Source organism: Chlorocebus sabaeus, chromosome 23 (assembly GCF_047675955.1).
Source record: "Chlorocebus sabaeus isolate Y175 chromosome 23, mChlSab1.0.hap1, whole genome shotgun sequence".
In the NCBI taxonomy this organism is placed as follows: Eukaryota; Metazoa; Chordata; class Mammalia; order Primates; family Cercopithecidae; genus Chlorocebus; species Chlorocebus sabaeus.
The window spans coordinates 73,908,754-73,932,986 of NC_132926.1; the positions used below are offsets into that span (position 1 = coordinate 73,908,754).

Sequence of the window (24,233 nt, forward strand, 5' to 3'; positions counted from 1 at the left end):
TAGAATTTCTGGGTCACAGGACATAGTTATTAAAAGTATTCTTAGTTTTTTTAAACTCCTATATGACTAGAATCTGGTATGACCTTAGGTCATGTATGGTAGTCTAGAAGTATATACGTAAAGGAATAAGTAATGCTAGACCACACTCTAGAATGGTTTTGCTAATTTATGCTGTGTGTGTGTCTTTCCCCCCAGATCCTTCCCAAAGCAAGGCATGAAAGTTGGCAACTAAGTCCACAGTCTCTTTTTTACAAGTAAGCTCTTTGTAGAAGGTAGAAACTCCAAATGATTAGAGGCTTGTGTTACTGACTATGTTTAGGGTGACTCCCAAACAGCAAAAATGCCCACAGCATTTTTGAAAAGGCACTTTCTGATTTCTGAATTCTTATTGGCAAGCCAAGATCTTATTATTATACCGAAATATTTGGTTTTTATAATTTGAAAAGTTTGATTTAGACAAACTATAATATAAACTTTTCTATTTTGTTTCCCCAGATATAAAGTAATGTGCCTCAACATTTTTACTATTTTTAAATAAATCGCCAAACAATATCATTTTAAAATGTATGATGATGAGGAATTCTGGCATGGAACTTTAGGCACTAATTATATATTAATTTTATTCTGATTTGCTTTGTTACATTTTCTAACATCTTTGAGATGGGGACTATATTAAATTAAACCTATAGCAAAATATATCTTATTAAGATTAATATTTTTCTACTTTAATGGTCAGGATTTGGGTAGCCTTCTGTGCATCTGCTGTTGTCCCCCAAGAATATGAATAAAACTCAGAATTATGCTAGAGCTGATATCCAATTATATATTATGAAGACTGATAATTTTAACAGGAAGTGATATTTAAATTCTGGTACTGTATATTATTGACTGTGAATATTTTACATAACTTTGCTTTGGGAAAAATCTTATTTTAGGCATTTATTTTTTACAGCAAAGTTCAAAGGCATCTTATTTTCTTACAACTAGCTAATATAAACACTATTTTTAGCTATTATCAATTCTTTTAAGTAGGCAGAATATAAATAAATAACTTGTCACAGTTATAGTATTTACTAAGTTTAGTTGATATATTTTGTCTTTGATCAAATGCAAAACACAGCTTTTGGAAAAGCCTCTAGCTTCTCGGTTATATTTATTGAAGCTACAGTTGTATCACATAGTCTTTATTATTAAAACTGTAAAACATTATATCATTTCCTCAATTTATACTGCTTAATTTTATATTATTAATTAAATACTTAATTTACATAGTTGAAACAATATTTTCAGCAGTATTTTAAAACAGAAGTAATCTTTGGACTCAACAAGGGATCCAAAAACTTTCATTAAAGAACAAAAACTTGTAACGCAGTAGAAGGCCCTCTTTTCTGCCCTGGTGGGAATTAGTATTTGTTCATTTAAAGAGGTAAAGCAAGAGGAAGATTGTAAAATAAAATATTTTAAACATTTGTATCTTTAAAAATTATTTAAATGTCCATTTATTCACTAGTCTTCTACTTAGACCTGAGACTTTTTATCTGCATCTAAGTGTACTGTTGGGAATTCCATGTTTTCTTTCTTTTTTTTTTTTTTTTTTTTTTTTTTTTTTTTTTTTTTTTTTTTGAGACGGAGTCTCGCTCTGTCGCCCAGGCTAGAGTGCAGTGGCCGGATCTCGGCTCACTGCAAGCTCCGCCTCCTGGGTTTACGCCATTCTCCTGCCTAGGCCTCCCGAGTAGCTGGGACTACAGGCGCCCGCCACCTTGCCCGGCTAGTTTTTTGTATTTTTTTGGTAGAGACGGGGTTTCACTGCGTTAGTCAGGATGGTCTCGATCTCCTGACCTCGTGATCCGCCCGTCTTGGCCTCCCAAAGTGCTGGGATTACAGGCTTGAGCCACCGCGCCCGGCCGATGTTTTCTTTCTAATATAAACCACACCCTGAGTGCATCATCAAGGATTTCCAGTTTTCAGTATATCATAGTGAGGTTATCACTAAGATACTTGTGAAGCAATTTAAGTGTAGAAACCTTTTAAATTTTACCAACTTTCACATTCTCTAAATTTTTACAATTATCTCACACCTAATTCAAAAGCATATTTTTTGTGAATTGCCTTTATCACATATATGCATTCAATGTAGTTTTATAGAAATAATTATATCTCTTTTGTGTTCATATTTATTTATTCATTATAACATTTAATTAAATTGCTCAAGTAAAGTAACAAATATGATAGGCATATGAACAAATTTAAGGGCAAAAAAATGTTAAATCCACAAGATAAGGAATTTGTGAAATTTCACATTCATTGTGGAAAGTTTCAAACACGTAAATATAGAATCATATAATGAAACTTTGTGTACCCATCACCCAAACACAGTTGCCAACATTTTGCCATTGATATTTCCTCTTCTGATCCCCTAAACTTTGGGGTTTTTTTTTTTTTTTGAGTATTTTAACATAAATCTCAGAAAAATTATCATGTATAAATGCTTCAGTTACCTCTATCAGATGGCTTTTTTTAAAAAATGTACATATACAGTACTATTATTACAACTAACAAATGTAACAATAATTTCTTAATATTATGTAATATGGAACCTATGTTAACTTTTTCCTGTCTCAAAAACTGCCCTTTTCAGCTTATTTATTCAAATTAGGATCCAAGTTAGGTCAAGTGTTTCATTTGGTTGATACATCTCTTAGGTCTTTTTAAATAACTAACATCCCCTTCCCTTCTTTTGCATGTCATTTATTTGTTGAAGAACATGAATCATTTGTCCTGCAAAATTTATCTCGTTCTATATTTAGCTAATCATCTTCTTATGGTGCCATTCCATGTTTTGCTGCTTGCCTGCTTCCCTTACATTTCTTGTAAATTGATAGGTAAATTAGAGGCTTGCTTAAATTCAGGTTTTTTATTTTGGGGCAAGATACTGCATAGACAGTGTGGGGGTATGTCTTGTTTTATGAAATCAGAAGGCACATAATGTCTAGAGATAAGGGAAAATTTAATTCAAGTAATAATAACTAAGACATGCACCAATGTATCCAAGGCACTATTCTAAACTCTTTACATATAGCATTTATTTTAATTCTTACAAAAACCCTTTGAGGTAGATCGTATTGCCCCCACTGTAAAAATAAGGAACATGAGACACTAACTTGCTGAGGTCTCCAAGCCTGGATTTGGTCCTGGGAACTCAGACTGCTGAGTCTATGGCCAGAGCATCCTGTCATTCTGCCTGTTAAAGCCACTGCCACTTCTGAATTAAACTAAAAAGAGTTAGGTGTGTTCCAGGTACTTCAAGTAAACATGTTGTCTTAATTCTGTAAGTAAATAAATGTTAAAGAGTATATATGTTTAATAAAATATACTTTTAAACTATATTGTTTACCTCATCTACCTTTTTGAAAATAATAGCTAGTAAAACCCATAGTGTCTTACTATGGTGTTTACTCTCACATTGACAAATTGGGGTATTTTCCTTGTCTTACAGTGGAAATTTTCATGGAAAGTAAATTTACCTCCCTTAGGTAAATGTTTCTTTTCCAGTATCAAGAAGTGTAAAGTGAGTTTCTCAAAATTAATGGCATTTTATAATTTTCAATACCCATAATATTGTCAAAAATTATTATAATTTTTATAATAATTATTTTAAAAAGCAACAATATTATTTTGTTGCTTTTTTGCTTACTATAAAATAAATATCATGGTGTCTTCTCGATCGTTTTGTTTTATCTAGCATAGGAGATATGTTTACTGAGAGAAATTCAGCAGAAACTACTTTATGTTTCATTACATATTCTTACCTTATTATTTATATTTTAAATCCTAGGGATCTACATATGCAACTTTTTCTCCTTTTAAGTCCCTTTGTTTTGTTACTACATGCTTTTTAATGCCTTTTATTAGATAAATTTTGCCTAGGTGTTTCTCTTCCTCACTATAAGTAAACCAGTCTTCATGCCTAAAAATAATGCACTACTTTGTCGAAATATTAACAAAAGTGGTATTCTGAATAATAAAAATTATTCAAATGCTAAGTATATAACAGCATGACTTGCCTTATTACTATGCACCAATACTTCTCTCATTCATTCAACAAACCTGTTTTGAGTATCTCATCCAAGATAAGCATGAGCCCTGCTGCCAGTGGGTATGTGATGAATGGTAGCTGGACAGGTCAGGCCAGAACTGGAGGAAGTCGGGTCAGCATGATGACATACTTCATACATTGGTCACAACAGAACGAAGGGAAACTAGGGGTTAGGAGCAACGGTCACTCTGAGAAAAGACAAGTGCTTCGGTCTGAATTATGGGTTTCAAATTCATGTGGAGACAATGTATATGGTATTCGTAGGGGTTGCAAACTTAAATTTCTGTAAGGGCCAGATACAGAATGTAAATGAAGAAAGTACATCAAATGTAACATTAGGGAATGCTCAGGACTGTGCCAACTGGAGAGTGCACATCTGATCTAAAGGTATCCATATTCAGATGTTTATTTAACACCCTGACTCAGCCACGCAAAATATGCCTGAGATGCTTCCTCGTGACTCTCATGGAATCTAAGTATATGAAAGGTTTATTGTTTTGAGAAAGCATCTTTGTAGTAAATATGTCCAGTGGACCCACAGACATAGTTATAGTTATGAAGAATATATGAACCAGAAGTCAATATCCAGAGTTTCAAGTTACATTGAAAATAATAGATGGGGGCCAACATTTGAACAGCAACAAAAAAACTGGCACAGTCACCTCAATCCATAAAACAGGAAAGTAGACTGGTGCCAGTACGGTCAGCAGTCAGTTTCTACAAACTCATTCTTTCTCCTGGATTATTGTTAGGCATACCAGGCACAGCCTTAGTGTATCAGCATGACAAGAGTGCATAAACAATCTGAAAAAAATTAGACTTTGGTTTTCCTTTCATTAATTTTATAATTTAGTATTTTCATTGTTATTTTTCACAAAACTACAGAGGGAAAAGGAGCCATATTTTTTTCCCAGGTCTTCATGGCCTCTTCACACCTTTATCTGTCTTGGATCAGGCAATAATATCTCAGATTTCAAGGGATGAGTGCTTTAGGTGTTTGGCTGAACTCTAAACTTGAGGTGGCTGGGCATGAGCGTTGGAAGCAAGGCTCAATAGTAAATATGGTGGTACTGCATTTGTGTGAATAAAAAGCTGGCTGGCCATGTAAAAATTCTTTGTCTCCTTGCCGGGTGCGGTGGCTCACACCTGTAATCCTAGCACTTTTGGAGGCTGAGGCGGGCAGATCACCTGAGGTCAAGAGTTCGAGACCAGCCTGACCAACATGGAGAAACTCTGTCTCTACTAAAAATGCAACAGTTAGCCAGGCGTGGTGGCGCATGCTTGTAATCCCAGCTACTAAGGAGGCTGAGGCAGGAGAATCGCTTGAACCTGGGAGGCAGAGGTTGCAGTGAGCCAGGATCGCGCCATTGCACTCCAGCGTGGGCGACAAGAGTGAAACTCCGTCTCACAAAAGAAAAAACAAAACAAAAAATTCTTCCTCTCCCACATAGTTCTGAATGTCTCTTTATAATTAATGTTTGGCATTTGTTATGCTAGCTATTATGAGAGATTTTTAAACTCAGATTTGGGTTCTGTGTTAATTTTTGCAATAGGTATGCATTTATTCTCCTTTGCAATTATTTGTAGACATTGATTCTAATCATTGTTCTTAGAGGAAAGGCATAAACATAACTATTTATAAAGGTACATAACTATAAAGGTACATAACTACACACTGAGAGATCAATTACTTTAAATTTGAAAACAATTGAGTAATTTGGAGTCACTTTCCATGGCTTTCTGTATTAGATCATTAGTAGAAAAAAATTATATAATGTTTATTAGGGGAAGGGTTCCTATGAATGGTCTTTCATTGCTTAGAAATGCCAAATGTTGTAAAGAACAATGAAAGAAGATAAATTACCCTTCATGTCAATAAATGAAAACCTTGAGGTTGTGATAGTAAGTTTACTTTAAAAAGAATTAGGTTGAATGTTCTGAAAGTTATATGGCATAATTGAATAGTGTAACAGTGTAAAATGACTTTTAAAAGCTTTGATACAGTTTTTAACTTTGCAATTATTTCTCAGTGGTTTCCATTTTTAAAACGTTAATCTTATGAAAAATAATACAGTTTGTCTCTCTAGTAGTACAAAGCATCTTTATGTTCATTTGAAAACTTCTAAGGTTTTAGCATGTTTCAGTGAAGAATTTTATTTCATATTCAGTATACATAGCTATGAAAATCAATAACTGCATGCTTCTTAAAATTGAGCAATTTACTTAAATATTAATTAGAAACAGTAAAAGAAAAGAAATTCCTTTTTTATTTTCAGTGATTTGAAGAAAACTGTTGGGAGGTACATGGTATCTAGCTTTACTATTTGCTGGCTAATGCCAGAGTCCTAATCCAGTTTCTGGCAACACAATTTTAAGAATTCTTTTGGTGATAGGATAAGCAGTGTACCTTTTAAGTTACAACATTATGTAAGGTCTTCCATCAAATATTCAGTTAGAGTAGAAACCTTAAATGAAAAGCCCGATGCTAACAGAACCTGAGAGTTTGGGGCTGATTTTAAAATTAGTTTCCAACTTCCAGTTCAACTCATGAGAGATAAAGTGGAGAACTGCATGTAATATAATATTGAGGGCTATATGCAATGACTTAAGATTTCTGTCCTGAAGTTATCTGGTCATTATTGGATATGTAGGTTGCTTGGAATAAAGGTGGTGAAATATGTAGAATTAACCATGAAAATATCCCAAAGAACTAGCATGTGAAATGTTATCTGGGACCAGAAAGCTATTGCATAGGGTTTACAACAAGTATTGCCTGTAAAATGCATAAATTATATGACATATGTGTGTTTTTATGTCTTGTACACTTTTTCAAAATTCTGGAAGTATATGAATTACTTTAAAAATATTACCCAATTTCTAGTTACTTTTTGTCATTGTGTATTTCCTTAATGAAAATATTTAAAAAGTAGAATTGTTATTACAGGATCTTTAAATTTTTTAATGTTGAACTGGTCTTTATGAACTCACCAGAATGTCTAAAATTTGAAAGCCTGATAACTATGTTGTTGAGGGTGTGGAGCAACTAAAATTTTCATAAGTGTTGGTAGGAATGTAAAATGATATAACAACTTTGGAAGAAGATTTGGCAGTTTCTTATAAAACTAGTTGCACACCTACTATGTGTGTACTACTAATACTCTGTGACTCTGCAATTTCACTTTTAGGTTTTTACTCACAAAAGAAAATGGATAAAACTAGGCTATTGTAAAATGAAACAAAGTAACAAAAACATCTACAACAGTAGTTGCATTTGTGAGTGGGAATGAGCCTTGGGTGTGAAGGCACTAGGAGGTGTTAGGAATACTCTAGATCTTGTTAGGGGTTCAAGGTAGACATATATATGCATTTGTCAAAACCAATTGCTTTTAAGATTTGTGCCCAAATCACAAATTTGACAGTGAGTAAAATTTACTTAAAAAATAACCATTAACAAACATTCATCTGTAGTTTATGATGTGTATGCTAAAGTGTTTAGGAGTGAAATGTATCAATGTCTGCACTTTGAAATGCATAAAAAATAAGATAAGTTGATGGATGAATACAGGGATGAATAAAGAGATAGATGGATACATCTGAGATAAAGCAGATGTAGCAAAATGTTAATAGAATCTAAGTGATGGATAATGGTTTTTTAACTGCACAATTCTGTCAACATTTTTGCTTGAAATTTTCCATAATACCAGAGAAAAATGGGTCTTTATTCTAAAAAAGGTTCAAGTTTCAAATACATACCTTTTGGAATTTATTCTAATTAGACTGAAGATATGGTAGCATTCTTTAAGTATAGGTTTTCTTTTTTTGTCTTTGTCACAACTTAAAATTTGTTCCATCCAATCACATCATCTTAATTGCCATTACCATGTTACCTTTATAAATCAAATTCCTTGGTGTTACACATGTAATCCAGTGATTAATTTAATATCATTCTTAAACACTGTATTAGTTTCCTGTGACCGTAAAAAAAATTACCTCAACCTTGTAGTTTAAAAACAATGAAAACGTATTCTCTCACAATTGTGGAGGACAGAAGTCCAAAACTAGTTTCTCTGGGCCACTATCAGGGTGTCATCCTCTGTCTGGAGGTTTTATGGAAGAATCCATTCCTTGTCTTTCCAGCTTCTGATAGCTACAGGAATTCCTTGGCTTGTGGCCACATCACCCTCATCTCTGTTTCCGTAGTAATATTGCCTTCTCTACTCTGTCAGTGTCAAATCTTCATTTGCCTCTCTCTTGTAAGTATACTAGTGACTGCATTTACAGCCCACCCAGATAATCCAAGATAAAATCTCCCCATCTCAAAATCATACCTGCAGACACTTTTTCCATGGAAGGTAACATTTCTTGGCTCTGTGAATTAGACCTGATGTCTTTGGGAGCCACCGTTCAGCCTACTACAGGTAGTTTTTAAGTGTGCTAGGTTCCATGCTAGGACTTAAATAATGATAAATAACATTTAATTGCTTACTATATGCTAGGTGCTGCTCTATGTACTTTGCATTTGTATTTTTACTAAATTAAAAAAATGGATTGATTTAACATAAACTTACTGTTTCTTGCATATGTCAAATATTAAAGCCCCAGAGTGCTAGTTTTCTGAGAAATGTACTTTAGGAAATACTATTTTGTTCTAAATAACCCTGCCTTATTTATGTGGAGGATATTTAAAGTTGACAAGATTGCGAATTCCCTTTGGAAAGAGATTTGTTTTATCTGTCTTTGTATCCAAATAATTAATGACAAAGTAGATGTTAGCAAATGTTTGTTAAATGACTAAAAGTGTCTTTGCAAATGTTATGAAATGTAACCTTCACAAAATCCTTGGAGGTAAATATTATAATTTCCATTTTATAGAAGAGACTTAGAGAAGTTGAATTTAGTTCCCAACTTCAGTACCATGTCCTAAACACACACACACAGAATTTTGGCAGTCAGCATTGCAGATGCATTTCCATTATCTATAACCAATTGACTTTCTACCTGAAGTGTTAAAATTTAGTAAAATATAGGTGTAGTGAAATATCATCTCTGTTTTATTGCTGTGTTATGTTACTAACCCTGTACAATAATACATTTTGATTTTTTAAACTTTTTTTTTTTAGAGACCAATTTCTCATGGATTAAGTTTACAATGCTATTAAGAAGTGAGAGGAAATTTTCTCAATGGATACAAAATATTTTGAACTTTCTTAAAACTTCAGCCTTCCACCAGAAATGCCTCAAGCATATCTAGCCTTTCTGTAGCTTCTTTTGAACATCTGATTTTTTAAAGTCCTATGATACTATGCATAAATTACCATGCGTCACTCTTTCTTTGGTTCTTTGAACGCTTGAAATTTTATCCCGCTTGTGGAGGCTTTCCAAGTCTGAATTATATGAATGCCTTCAGGATGGGTATATCCCAGACTTTAATATTTTTCTACCTATTTTTTACCCTCCTTGCCTTTCTCAAATATTTCTTTTATAGTTTTATATGAATTTCTAATGGAATACAGCTAAATATAAGTAAACAGCTAAAATAAATTTGGGCTTCTTGGTAATTGTGCAATACATTAATGTATTATTTCTCTTCTTTTTCCCCATTACAATGTTCTCTCCACAAACTTAAATCACTAACTCAACTAATGCTTCCTTGAGTATGTATCCACATTCACTAACTTGCTTATACTGTTACCTTTTATAATTTGTCACCTTTTTCAGAGTGTGATGTGTCATTGAATTGCTCTTACTTTTTGCATTCCCCAAATGTTGCCAAATGGCCTAATAGTATTGTGAATCTAATGACCCTGTCTGTGCTTACCTTTCAATAAAAGATCTCCAAAAAGCGAATTTATGCTCTAACTTTATTTTTTTTTGTATAAAATTCTATCATTACCAGGACAGAATTCATGATACCCTCACAGCCTATAGAAGCACAAAACTGGCCAACTGACTCCAGGCACATCTACCTGCCATATCTTTCAAGCACCTGCCATTGCTCTCCTTCCTTATTCCACTAATGACTTTTGAAAATAGTAAGCTATTTCTCCCGAACTTTCAGTCTTTCTTTCACAGAGTGCCAGAATATTATTCCTTTATTTAGTTGGGTACTTAAAAGGAGTGCTTTTTGTGTAGAGCAGAAATTTTAATACTGTTACTCTATTTTGCTAAATGGTTTGTTGATTATGCAGACAGAACAGTAACTGTATTAATTAATGGTAGATCATTTCAAAATATGCCAGAGAGATGCACTGTTCATTTTGGTTTATCCTTTAAAATAATGTAAATCTGAGTACTGGATTGGGAATGTTGGTTGTTTCTGCTGGCTGTCAGACATGATGTTCCCACAGAGGTATCCGGTGTCTGAAACAAATAGTGAAATGTGCCTTCTCCTTTCTCTGCGTTTACATACTGTCTTGCTTTTGCAACTTTCTGCAAGGAGAAAATGGGTAACTTCCTCCCTGTGGTCTCTATCAGTCTTACACACTGGTTTCATTAGCTTTCCACCACTCTCCCTACGAACAAAGAGATGTGTTTCTCTTCAGAGGGAATAGACTGGTGACTAGTCCATGCAAAGCAACCTGGATTTTTGTGATTATGGTATTTCAGAGGTTAGGCTGCTAAATTATTTTTTTTAGTGTATACACAACAACTGTGTATTTGCTGATTTAGTGACAATATGGATAAGGAAAAAATATATTTGTTAAGAGTTCTCTTCATAAATGTATATACATACATGTACATATATACTACATAGTCCTTTGATTATAACTTATTTATAACCAAGTCTTTGCATTATTAGATAAACAGTTTAGAAAGAAACCTCTAGAAGTATATTTATTTTACGGACAAATGGACTTCTTAATGTTAGGAACCACTGAAATGGCCTGATAGCCAGAGAAGCTAAGTAAGATTCAATAGCCTCTTCTGGAATCTTGAAATCTAATCCTATAGCATTTACTTGAACATTAAAAAGGAAATGTGGAAGACTTTGTTTCTCTGTCCTTCAGGTTAAAAAAAAAACTGAAATCAACTATCATCCTTTTTTTTTTTGGATTACAAAAATAAACTACATATTTTTTGTAGAGAATTATTGGTTGATGCCCTTTATTGTCACATTCTTTTTTAAATATAGTCCACATATTTCTATAAATAAAAACAATTATTTTTTAAGTAAAAAGTTATCTCTCTGCGTAAACACAGTGCACCAAAACAACTTAACATGACCTGCTGCCTCTTTCTTATAAATGTTACAGCAAAGATGATTTGCCTCTGAAGTGAACATTAATGTGCAAATTATATGGGAAAAATGAGAGTAAAGCAATGGCAGTCCCAGAGCTTTGGAAGCAGGTTTTATAAATTCAGTGATGATCCTTGAGACTCAAAGGATTCAGAGTACAATCTGGCTAAGCATCAATAATGTCAAATTTATGTAGGTCCCTGCCTTCCTCAAGCTTATGTGATTCTTCTCCTATCTTATTTCTGAATGAGTATGTGGGTTAGTTGTTCCCACTGCCTATACTTTTCCTGCTCCCTAATCTACAACTCTTCCTCATTCCTTCCCTTTTAGAAAATAACAAGAAAGCATGACTATCCTGTTCTGCCATCCCAATTGCAGGATTAATTAGTTTTATATAATCTCTACATAAAATCTCCTGTAAAATGTTTTTGTTAGTTTTTGATCAGACCAGAAGTTGCCAGGCTTAAAAATTAATGACAATGTGCAGGCTTCCTGGTTACAAATGTTTAAAGCGTACGGGAAACATTTGGAATGAAGATGTTGACCTGCTTTCCTCTGTATTTGATTATAGCTATCTAATTATAAGCTTTCTTTTACCCTCTTTATTGCATTTACCCTCTTCATTGCATTTAAGAGAACTAAACTTTTTTTTTCATATTACTAAAACCATTTTTGAACAACATTTTGAGTGATACATTGGGATGCTTAGAATCATTCTTAGCTCAAGTGAGAAACCATTCTTTTAACTTTTATAAATTATCTTTACCTCCTATGTTTTATAGTCTTCTGAGAATTTGGCTTATCCAAAAAGAGATTCTATGCCTTCCCAAATGAGAAGGAAACCTTTTGTCAGCATCTTGTCTGAGCTGCCTCCTTGGCTACACAGGTCATGGGAGGTCTATGTTGAACATCAGTCTTTGGCTGTATCACAAAACTAGTATTGAAGCACAGGCCAACTCCCAGAGCACAGGGGTTAAAGAGGCAATTAGTCACTACAAAGCAGAGTTGTGACTGTCTTCTGGTGAGGAAGTGCTTAACTCTTTCATGAATGGTGCATGAAATCTCATATTCTGAGTGCTTTTGTATTCCACTAAAATAATTTAGTCTTAGCCATTTTAAATTAAAAGTGAGCTTAAAATACATGGTCTGTTGAATTGAAACTTTCATATCAATACTTATAGCAGTTAAGATAAAGGGAACAGGCTGGGCAGAGAGATGATAATCAATTATATGTTTAATATTTCACCTAAATTTCACAGTATCCTTTTTAGCTATTTGGAGGCCTGTCAAATCTCTTTACAATATTTCTAGTTTCACTATTAATGTTTTTGTGGTGGGCATCAGTTTGGAGCTTGCAGAATTTTGCCTGACTTTTTTTCAGGACAAGTGTGGTCTCTAAAGAATTACAGTTCATTAACCTAGACTGTGGTTTTAAATGTTTAGTATTTCTGCTTTTCTAGGGTCCTGAGCTTTTGTTTCCACATGGTAAATCTTTGTTACATGTAGGGTGACAAAGTCTTCTCTTCTGCTGTCTGTATTAAAATATGCCAGAACACCATAAAGATAGCACCAGTCTGAGCTATATCAAAATTGTACAGTATCTGGATTCCCTTAGAGTTACGGATTATGAATTGATGGAAACTGAAACACCTTAAAAGATGAAGGAAGTTTCTTAGCATTTACGTGTTCAAAGTAACTAACGACATGTGTTTCTACTGAAGAATGAATAAACTGGTGAATTAGGAAAGCTTGCCTTTAATTTTTTTCTTCCTTTTTTTTTCTAGTGTTTCCTTTAGTCCTGAAATATTTTCTTTATAAGACTAAAGGAAATGCTTACCTTCAGTTGATTTTAGTAGTTATAGAGATAGTAATAGGACTTTGCTGTTCCTGGGTATGAACATGAATATCAACTACGGCCACAAACAATAAACAGTATTTGATCCATCAAGGTTATATGTATTATGTTCCTCATTTTATAATAATGTGGCTTTTCATTATATCTTTTAGTATTTCTAAAACATAGTTTACGCTCAATGAAACATATTTTAATTAAATAAATGAATTAATAAAGCTTAGCATGTTTTTTCTGCTTCTTGCATATTCTGAGGAATGCTTAGAAAATGTTAACTTGTTACATAAGGTTTAGTTAGTTATGGTAAAGGATGGAACAATGGCTAAAATTAAAAAGCAAGACTTTTGGTTAAATAACTCTGAAATATTAAAGCCAGAGCCAAGTTTCTTGCAAGTTTGTTAGTTCAATTTCTGTACCCGCCCCTCAGAAAAACCTTTAATCATCTTGTTTCTTAGTAGCTTAAAGAAAATGTGCGTTTTAAAATATTGCAGGCATTATTCTATCTAAAATACATGTTTAAAGTATTCTAAGAAACACTCAAATTAAATTTAAACATATTTTACTATATAAATGAAGAAAAACCTATTTTCATAACAGCAGGTTGGTGATGGCCATTCCTAAATATATGAAAAATATTATTTTGTTGGTATATTACTTTTTCAGTGCTAAATCCTGTTCTCCAATGAGAAAACCTATTTAATGTCATAGACACTCAAGGAGAGAGTGGTTCAGAAAGAATCAGCAAATGACATCTGCTCTGCCTCATTTTCCTTAAAGGTGTAATACCCTCTGTTGGCAAAGATGCAAACCCATAGAATTGAAGTTTTAGTAACATTTCACTTTGTAGGCCACCTCTTGTGGTGTGCCTCATTAAAACATAAATAACAAAACACTACTATTCTAATTTTGTAGTCTTCCATTACCTCTCAGTGTGACAAAATGGGCATCGGCTTGCTATTGTTTAAGCAGCAAGAGCTTAAATTAATCTCAGCCACACTAATCAGATATTGGCTTTCTAGAGAATAACATTTGGTAGTGAGAACTTAATGAGTGTCCCAAGATAATTGTTGTTAACTGGTGGAGCTGGTGACATTTTGCATGTCACTCCTAGTCTTTGCCCCTGTGGTATATTAAGAATGTGCTTTGAGCAAATGCTCTCACATTTTAATTGCAAGTCAACCTTTAAAAAAGAATTTTTCTTGCAGTAAACATCTCTTCTATGAGCACATCTGTAGAAGTTTACATGAAAAATTGACTTAGGTGTATATTTGGTATTGTGTTGTCAATAGGATTGAATACAAGAGCGTTTACAAAAAAAGTATACTGCAGAATACAAAGTGGATTTAACAATCACCTTGATACCATCTGCCATGTTCCAGAAATAATCTTGTATTTGTCATTTATGTACAGCTGTTTAACCTGAAGATTAAAAAAAAACTATTTCATGCCATTTCTGCAAGGTTAAGATGTCCTATTACTTAGAAAAAGTATATAAATATAAGACTCATAAATGAAATTGTATTCAAATGTATTAAGGGGAAACATACTATTAATAGATTCTTGATTGCTTCTTGGCCTTTTGACTGAGATCAAGTGTATTAATAGATTCTCGAATTGACTCATGTTGTAAAAGTTTACTTGTAAATTTTTCTCTTTTGTGCATAGAAATCTTTTATATTGTGCATTTTCTGAAAGCAGAGTAAACCTATAAATTATACCCATTCATTTACTGCACTGGGATTGGATTATTCTTCAGTAAAACTTCATTTAGAGCTTTAGAAAAATCAATCAGATATCATTATTCTTTCTGTAAGATACCCAATTGTGTTTTGGTGACCTCTGCTATCATTTAAATGACCCATGTATGAATTAGTCAGGATGAGCTTCTGCAGCATGGAATTGGACTGTTTGCCCTCTTGTTACTCTCTTTAGATCTCGTAAACACTTTTTACTCCTTTCGTGTGTGGGTGTGTGTGTGTGTGTGTATGTGTATGTGTTGTAGCTACTTAAGCCCCTGCCCACTTACAATCTATGTAACATAGGTTGGATTCTTGGCTTGCTTACTTTCAAGAAATGATGAAAATGAGATTCTGTTTCTGAAACCCCAAATAGATCACTTTTATGATTTGTTTGTTTCAGGAGTTTTGAGTTTTGATCCACATGTTTATTCAACCTAAATATACCTAGCTCCCAGATGCACTTATTTGCCAATTACTTTCCGGCCCTCTTCATAGTTCTTTGTTTTAGATCTGTGGGGTTGGTTTTGTCTTGTTGCATTTCTATTTCACTTAAAGATATATCTATTATTCAAATATAAAAGTGACTTAGGAAAGAACATCCTAAAGTTTATTTAGAAATTCACCAAGCCACATACTAATGCATCTCTAATAGGGACATTTCTTTTCACACATCTGAGGTGATTGAGCCTGTCCTTTAAAGTGAGATTTGCAAACCAGTGTCTGGCAGCTCCAATTAGCTTCTTTTGGGTTTAAAGCAAATCACAAACAGTAACAAGGTCTCCTAGGACACTCCTATTGCAAGCGATGTAGTCATATTTCCTCATTAGTTCTTTTCAATTGTCACTAATGCCATGTTCTAGCTTTTGAGTAGGAGACAAAAAAACATAAAAATTTGGTATGTATGTAGAATGGGCCATTGTTTTCCATAATTCAAGGCTCTTTTGAATTCCTTTGATAGTTTTGAAGCTTACACAGCTTAATTCATTAACCTTTACCCTTCACATAAATCATATGATTAGGAATCTATTGCTAAGAAGACAGATTTTCCCTCCACTGAAAATAAGTAATGCCTTCTCATCTTTGAAAAAAAATCCTATCTAGCTTACCAAAGTAACCTTTCTGTTGCTTTTCATATTTCATCAGATGTTTCAGGTGCATTTTAGAACGTTATCAAAAGCAAGTGAGCATAAAGTTACATTATTATCAAAAATAACTCTGGATGCTTAGGATACTTTGGAGCAGGTTTTCTGGCCCTTTTTCTGTATTCCAAAAGAGTTTGTTTATATGTATTCAACAGCTGTTACTCAAGAATTTACAATGGTAGCAATGTTGTGGTTTTGTTTTTAAATTCTCTTCAGACCCCTGCCAAAACATAAAAGCAGGAAAATAAACTCAGGGTAGGCAATTCAGAATAAATTAAAGTATATTTGAATGAACCTAATACTTTTTTTTGGAGAACTTTTTCATATGGACTTATCTTGTAGAGAATGATGATGTAGGGCTCCAAAAAATGTACGTGGTTGTTCTGTGATTCCCTGAAGGGGAGACTAGCATGTCTTTTGATTCCTTTATTCTCTCTTGTTAAGACAGATGTCTCCTTAGGGTTTAGTAATCTTAATTGTGCTTGACATTCATGAGCTACTTTAAAAGTATTTGGTATTCTTCAGCATTTATCCACTATGCCATTTTCCCATGTTATGAATTTTTCTTAATTATCTTATACATCGTTACTTTCTGTAAGGGTACAGTTCTTTTCCTAAATTTTATAACTTCTTATGTTTTAATACATGAAGTGGGAAATCTTTGAACCTACTGATTCATAGAGAATGGCCATGTGATATTCTGAGCTTTGCCTATAGGAATGATGGGGACAAGGGGTTGGGGAAGAATAGGAAAAATTTGAATTCTATATTGTGAGTTTACAGACTCATGGCTTGCTCCTGTGGACCAAACTAATGCATCACTATGATTAATCAATATTCTTATATGTAATCTGTGAGTAAGAAAGGTGATGAAGAAGTAAACATTTTACATGTGGTCTTTGGTTCTGTCACTCTCCTTCTCACTTCAAGATTATTGCTTTGCCCACATTTCTCTCTTTTATTGGTATCAGTTTATAAATACCTCTTAACTTGCTGTACCTGTAGTCCATACTAAGATTTTTTTTTTTTTTTTTTTTTTTTTTTGAGACAGAGTCTCGCTCTTTCACCCAGGCTGGAGTGCAAAGAGTCTCGCTCTTTCGCCCAGGCTGGAGTGCAATGGCCGGATCTGAGCTCACTGCAAGCTCCGCCTCCCAGGTTTACGCCATTCTCCTGCCTCAGCCTCCCAAATAGCTGGGACTACAGGCGCCCGCCACCACGCCCGGCTAGTTTTTTGTATTTTTTTAGTAGAGCTGGGGTTTCACCGTGTTAACCAGGATGGTCTCGATCTCCTGACCTCGTGATCCGCCCGTCTGGGCCTCCCAAAGTGCTGGGATTACAGGTTTGAGCCACCGCGCCCGGCCCATACTAAGATTTATGACTTTGTTTTGTGCATACGTACTATACAGTGAAGTGGAAATTGCTCTGATTTTAATACACTAAAGGTTATGACTAGAGCCAAGATTCTTTGTAAAACAGTGGAATTATTTGAAGTAAATATATTCACAGACTTGTGTTATGTACTACTTGTAAACGTGTTATAGAATGGACTCTGAAAGTTTCAGGAGAAAAGGATAGTCAACACCCACAATCTCTCATTGTGAACTGCTGTCACTACATGCTACCCCGGAAACACGACATAGATGGATTATGAGGCTTCAGACACTAGCCAGGAACGTGAGGTGGTGTTCCATTTCCACCAATTTGTAGTAATGGGATAATACAAACCACTTCCATTTTCAATTCTTAAAACAACAGCTACTTTACCTACTGCAAGCACTCAATTTTGTGTCTCAATATATATGACGTTTCTGTCCAAAATCACAGAATTTGGGGTTTCTCTTTTCAAATGTAAAATCCATAACAGATATAAAATTAATATTTTGCTACAGGTTTTCCAAGGGTATGGTTTTGTCACCATGAATTTTTATTTCAGAACTTAATTTTATGCTGTACATGACTTTTAGCACACTGGCTGTGATCAGGGTAATTAAAAGTATTTGGAAAACCCTGTTTACCTGAACTTTCAAGAACAGCAAAAATCCTAGGTGATTCTTTAAAGAAAGAAAATTGCTTTTCTCTTATAGTTCTCCCTTTTTTATATGAAAGACACTGCTTACTCTTAATCATGTGTTATCTCTTGGCCACTGTATTGCCTCCTGAGTGTGCTAAATGATTTTATAATAGGTATTCATAATTGTCTACACGTCTTGAACTTTTCTCTGTTCAATAGTGGGGAAACATGATGCTCATGACCTTTTATCAGTTTTTAGGAAGTCTTTATCTAGTGAGTGATCATCTTATTTTATATAAATGTTGGTTCTTGTTGCCTACGTACTAACATTTGACTTGGCTTGTACAGTGAAGTCAATTGTGTCATTTGCTATTTTTAGTCATCTGTATGTCTTATGTGCTTATAGCATATCTGATGTAAAATCAAGTACAAGGAAGATAAATAGGATATTGCACTTGTTTAGAGCATAATCAAATATAAATCAGGCATTTTGAACTATTCAAATAGAGCATGAGAACAAACTACAATTAATGATTTTTGGTGGCCATGCGAAATATTGGATCTGTTTGTATTTTTGGTAGGTAGTAGAAGAGGACAGTGAGATATGTATATTTGATTTGACTGAAAGTCATCAGATTATTTTTTAATAATTTAGGATATTACAGTCATCTAGGGCCTTTTTGTGTACTCTTAGCATGTAAAAATAGTTTTTACCATATAAAAGGTTGTTATTGTTGGTAATGTTTCATTTCTCTTTTTATTCTTTTTATAATGAATTTATTTAAATATTATGTAAAAACCAAATGACATGGAATTAGCTTTAAAATTTTCCTCACAACCTGTATCAGTCATAATTGCATTGTCTTGCTGTTTTAAGTTTCTCGTTTTAGACATGGAAAAATTTATCCATTTTTTTATAGTTTTTTTAAATAGTGGAAGAAAAAGAATGTTTATTTGGTTATTCTGAGGAAATTTGAAATGTTCATCATTCCATTAAAACAAAATTCCATAAAAATTTTTTAAAAGAAATATATGTCTTCTCTATAACTAATTTAACCTTCAATAATGAATTATGTGAAGTAAAATTGTATAAAATTTCCTGACATTTTATGAAGATTCCTACAAATAAGCCAGACAGCAAATAAAATATAGGAAAGACAGAGATGGATACTGAGTAATTTTTTGATAGATTATGTGCACAGGTATCAAATTACTTGATCCTTACTTCCTAGAAAAGGTTAATGACTCTTTTTGCTTTTACCCTTTTACTTAACTGTTATTTATAAAGATTAAAAGAGGGACTGCATTGAAGGGTGCATTTGCCTGTGTGTCTGTATGACTGCACAAATTTTTCTGATATTATAGGAAACTGAGCCACAAAATGGATAATATTGTTAATCATTATTTTTAAAGTTCATTCAATTCTGTAATACAACTTCCACTAGGCCTATTAGATCAGAGCGCACCATTAAAAAAAATTTTTTTAACTTAAATGAAACCAGAAAAGACAGTCTTACATATCTATATCTATATTGTTAAAATGGCCTAAACCTTTGCAACAACTTATTTACAATATTAAGAATAAGATATTTTAAAGTTACGTGTACATATTTTCTTTCATCTTTAATCTGTAAAATTATAGATTTTTAGAACATATTTGATGTTAAATTGAATAAAATTTTGCAAAAATATTATTTCAGTGTTACCTAATTCCATCATTAATAATTGAGCATATTAACCATGAGCTCATTAACCATGAGTGTATAACCATCTACCTATAATAATCTATCTATATTCTACAGTTCTATTATAATTATTTTATTATATAAATAATATATATTCATTAAGCAGCATATGTTTACTAGTCTTTTATTACCAAATGTAACATTACCCTTATGAGAATATTTCTTTCTAAGCTCTTTGGTTTTAAAAGATGCACTAGTCATAAATGTATTTAAATAAAGTCAGTTAGGTATGACAGCACTTGACTTTAAAGCAGGGAATATAATACCTTTCCTGCAACACCTTGAAAGAAGCTGTGGCATTCACCAAATGCTGACCTCTTCCTGTTATATTCAAACCCTTGCTAATTTAACTTGAAATGCTTTAGTATAACTCACCACTTTTTGTATGTTTCAGGTGTGTGGAGGTCATTGCAAAGGAAGGACAAAACCTGAAAGAGCTATATTTGGTGTCCTGTAAAATCACAGATTATGGTAGGTAATGAACCATTGTCCTAATCCTTTCTAAGAATAAAAAGTTACAAAATCATTGAAAGTTTTTTTAAAAGAAATCAAGAACTATATCTTAGAGACTGTTTATCATCATTTATGCTCATTCTGACCGTACCAAAAATTAAAAATAAAAAAATTATGAGCTAAGAACCAGAGTAAAATGAATATGCATATTACTTCATTGCCACATACAATCACACACACATGCACACATGTACATTTGCACACACACACACACACACAAAATTAAAAAGTATGGCTAAAAGAGGTATACAATGAAAATAAGTTTAACAATAAATAAGTTTAACAACAAAATGGGCATAATAAATATAACTAAGAAAATTATTACATTGAGTTTATTTGCTTAATGTAATATCATGTCAAAAGCATATCTGCTGACATTCTAAATGCCAAACTTCTTAACGCTTTAAATTCTGAAAAACATTGGAAATGTCCATTTGTGGATATAGGAAGTAAAGGGCATACATTTATATGCAACATTTTAAATTATCTTAATTTTCAATATTCTTTTAAAGTGGCAAAAAGCAAGTTGTTTTCTACAATTATGAAAAATATGAAGTCATATTGTTAGAGTAATAAAAATAACCTAGCCCTTCCTTTTTTTGTTTAATTTTATAAATTTTTTCTTAACCATTTGTGTATTTAATCTAATTACAGAGTTTTAACCAGAAAATTCATTAGACTTTATAAGAGAATGAAATGGTTTTCTTTTATTTTTTCTGACTTTTTGATTTCTTCATTTAAATTTGAGAATATGCTTTCTATCTCGAGGGAAGTTAATAATCCATTAAGTTGGTATTGTTAGCTCTGACATGTAATAATAAATGACTCCAGTCCTAGGATGTCACACTGACCATCTGCCATGGATGGGAGAGTTGTCTTTTATTAGCTACTAAATTCATCTTTTTGAAAAACTCTACTGAAGTTATAATTTTAAAAATACTCTAATGTTTTTAATTTAAAAACACACCTAATTTCAGTTTATTTTGGAGAATACGTCTTATTCATAATGTTTCTAGGTTGTGAGTTTTTTTCCTAATTTTGCGTTGTAAAAGTAATGTTTTGATATATTTTTCTTTACTTACGTTGTTTTCTGGATTGGCAATTAGATTGCTACTTAGACATGGTTAACTCTCTAAAACTTCTTATGTCTAGCATTGTCTAGGCCCTAAAGAGTTCTCCCTGACCAACACAGGGCGTATTGAGCGAGAGAGAAAGAGTGTGTGTGTATTATATATGTATATTGTATATATACCCATGTAGATTTGTTAATCAACTAATACTTTCATTCATTCATTTGAAACTTGTCACAAGCTGCTCTTCCAGTCTTTTTGTGTATTTCCCCCTTTTTCACTGCCAATTGTCAGGTAGCTAATAGCCAGGAGTTATGGATTAAATCCCTTATAATGAACTCCTCTGAGGTTCTGCAGTGTATAATGTTGCTAAAGGCACACTTTATTCTGAAGGCGTGGAGATACTTTGTGTCATAACAAAGGCAGTGCCCAGTACCTACTATTAAGTTATCAAGTACAAAAAGGAATGTTCCAGAAGATATTGAGAAGGTAAAAAGCTCTGGAGTTGCGACAGATCTGGGATCAAGTTCTGTCTTTGTTCTTTGACCTTAGGGAAGTTCCTTCACATACAGGACACTCCGTTTCCTCAGTTGTAAAATGAGAAATTAATGTCTGACTTCATGCTTCTGTATGTATCCGGTACCTAACCTTGTGAGTAGCACAGTGTACATTGCTAGTAAGCGTTGTTTTTCTACAGGAGTGGGATAAAAACAAGATTCACTTAGAATTTTTCTGCCACCTTTCCTTTCCTAAGTCTCGGAAGAGGTTTATGTTAAAACCTTACCAATATGGTTTACATGTATTTGTGTCTCTGAATTATTTTATTTCAGTGTTTCTCAACCCTGTCTGCACATTAGACTACCCGAAGAGTTTCTGAAACATTGACATGCAAGCCTCACCTAAAACTAGTCAAATTAGAATTTCTACGAAGTGGGGCCCAACCAGTGATTTTGTAAAACTTACCTAAATGAAGATCATGTCAGGCAAAGTTGACAACTGATCTTGTCCGTTTGAGCAGAATCAGAAGTGAAAATTTTGTGGACTTTCCTCTCCATGGTGATAAGAAATTGATTATGATTTTTCTTGCACCTCAGTCCCTCCAGCTCTCAAGCTCTCTGCCCCATCTTACCTTCCTTCTTCACTAGAATTCCAAGTATTCAAAAGGTTCATGGTGAAAGTCTTTGCATCTGTTGATTCTGTTCTCCGAAATGTTGGGGCACAATTGAGGAAGAGAGGGAAAGGTTGATAGGTGATGAGATTGTACTACAATTGCTATTTGATTATAAAATTAAACAAATTACTGAAAGCTCAGCTCATCTCATCTTTTCACCCACTACAATGCCAATGCTATATGGGTAATTTTTGTCAAAGAGGCAGCAAAAAGCTTATTCATTGTAACCAGAGAAAAGCATGTTATTGAAGGTAACTGCTCTGCTGGAGAGACTGTGTTCCCCCTACCCTATTATTACAAATTCTAAGAAGGAAAAACAGATGCCCTTTTCCTTCTTTGACTGGACAAGTAGAAACATATTCTATAGGATTTTTTGATTATTGAAGCTACTGAGAAATTGTAAAGTTTGATGTACATCTGATAGGTGGGCAATTCATCCTTTAAGAGACTACCCCATGGTTCTGCTTCCTATTGCTTTACTCGTATTCAAGCTGGTGAGTCTGTTTTTGGCCTCCTCTTTCTGTGGTGGTGGATATGTACATTATTTTAGTATGGTATACTGAGATTTTTAATGTTTTTTACAGGCTTCATTGATTCAGAAACAGCTCCTCACCTGGCATATAACTTGTAATTTTTGTCAAGATTCTCACAGGTGTTAAATGTAGTATTATAGTACTTAGTAACACCTGCCCAGGCTATTACAGAGTTATGTTTATTTTAATTGATATATGATATAGTTGTCATAAAGAAAACAATCATGCTAATAGGCTTCTTACTCCCCAAATTGAACATATATCTTTATGGTAAAGGGTAGCAATTATAAACAAATCAATAATTCAGACACAGCTAAATAGAAAATACAGTCTGGGGAAATTGCTCCCTGAAGAGAAATATAATACTGTCATTCCTGTATCACTGTACAAACGTATGTCATTAGCAGTGTTGTGGGAAAAAACTCAAACTTAGGTGTTAGAGAGTTCGGTTAAAATTCCAGCTTTGCCACTTCTTTTCTTTGTAACCTAAAGCAAGTTACTTAACTTCGTAGTTTTGCCATCTGTTAATCCACATGATGATACGTGCCACATACGTTAGCGAAAATCAACATAAAACACTCGTGTAGTGCCTGGTGGCATAGTCGACACTCACTAATTGGCAGTTCGTATCATACAGAATCTTCTTTCTCTCTCCCTCTGAAGAGGAATTAGCCCTTCTCCTCTTCCAAGTGTGGCTTTTCTGTTTGTGGAAATCATTATTTAGAAATTTGACCTACATTAGTGCCTACTTGATCTCCAGAGCTAAACTAGCTAAACAAGATTATTAGTAAGGAATAGAAAAAGATACAGCAAAAAGTCTAAAACCTTTCATTTGCCTTCCTGTCTTAGATTTCTTACCTATCTCTCCTTTGTGCTGTTTTCATTTTATGTGGACAATTTTCTCATTGCTCCCCTTATGCTTTTCTTTGTTCCTGGAACAATTTGTCAGTGAGTACTTCCCAACCTACTTATTTACTCAAATTTCTTTTGAAAATTTACTTCCTTCAAGACTGGGCATAGTGGCTCAGGCCTGTAATCCCAGCACTTTGGGAGGCTAAGGCAGGCGGATCACCTGAGGTCAGGAGTTTGAGACCAGCCTGACCAACATAGTGAAACCCTGTCTC

The 24,233-nt window shown here is 33.6% G+C and overlaps 1 protein-coding gene across 1 annotated transcript in view; it reads left to right on the forward strand.

Moving 5' to 3' along the window:
* FBXL17 (F-box and leucine rich repeat protein 17) overlaps positions 1-24,233 on the forward strand; it is a 537,807-nt gene that overhangs the window by 352,876 nt on the left and 160,698 nt on the right. Inside the window, exon 7 of the mRNA XM_008014095.3 lies at positions 20,217-20,293. Within this exon, the coding sequence (XP_008012286.1) occupies positions 20,217-20,293 (77 nt within the window). The remainder of the gene's footprint in view (positions 1-20,216; positions 20,294-24,233) is intronic.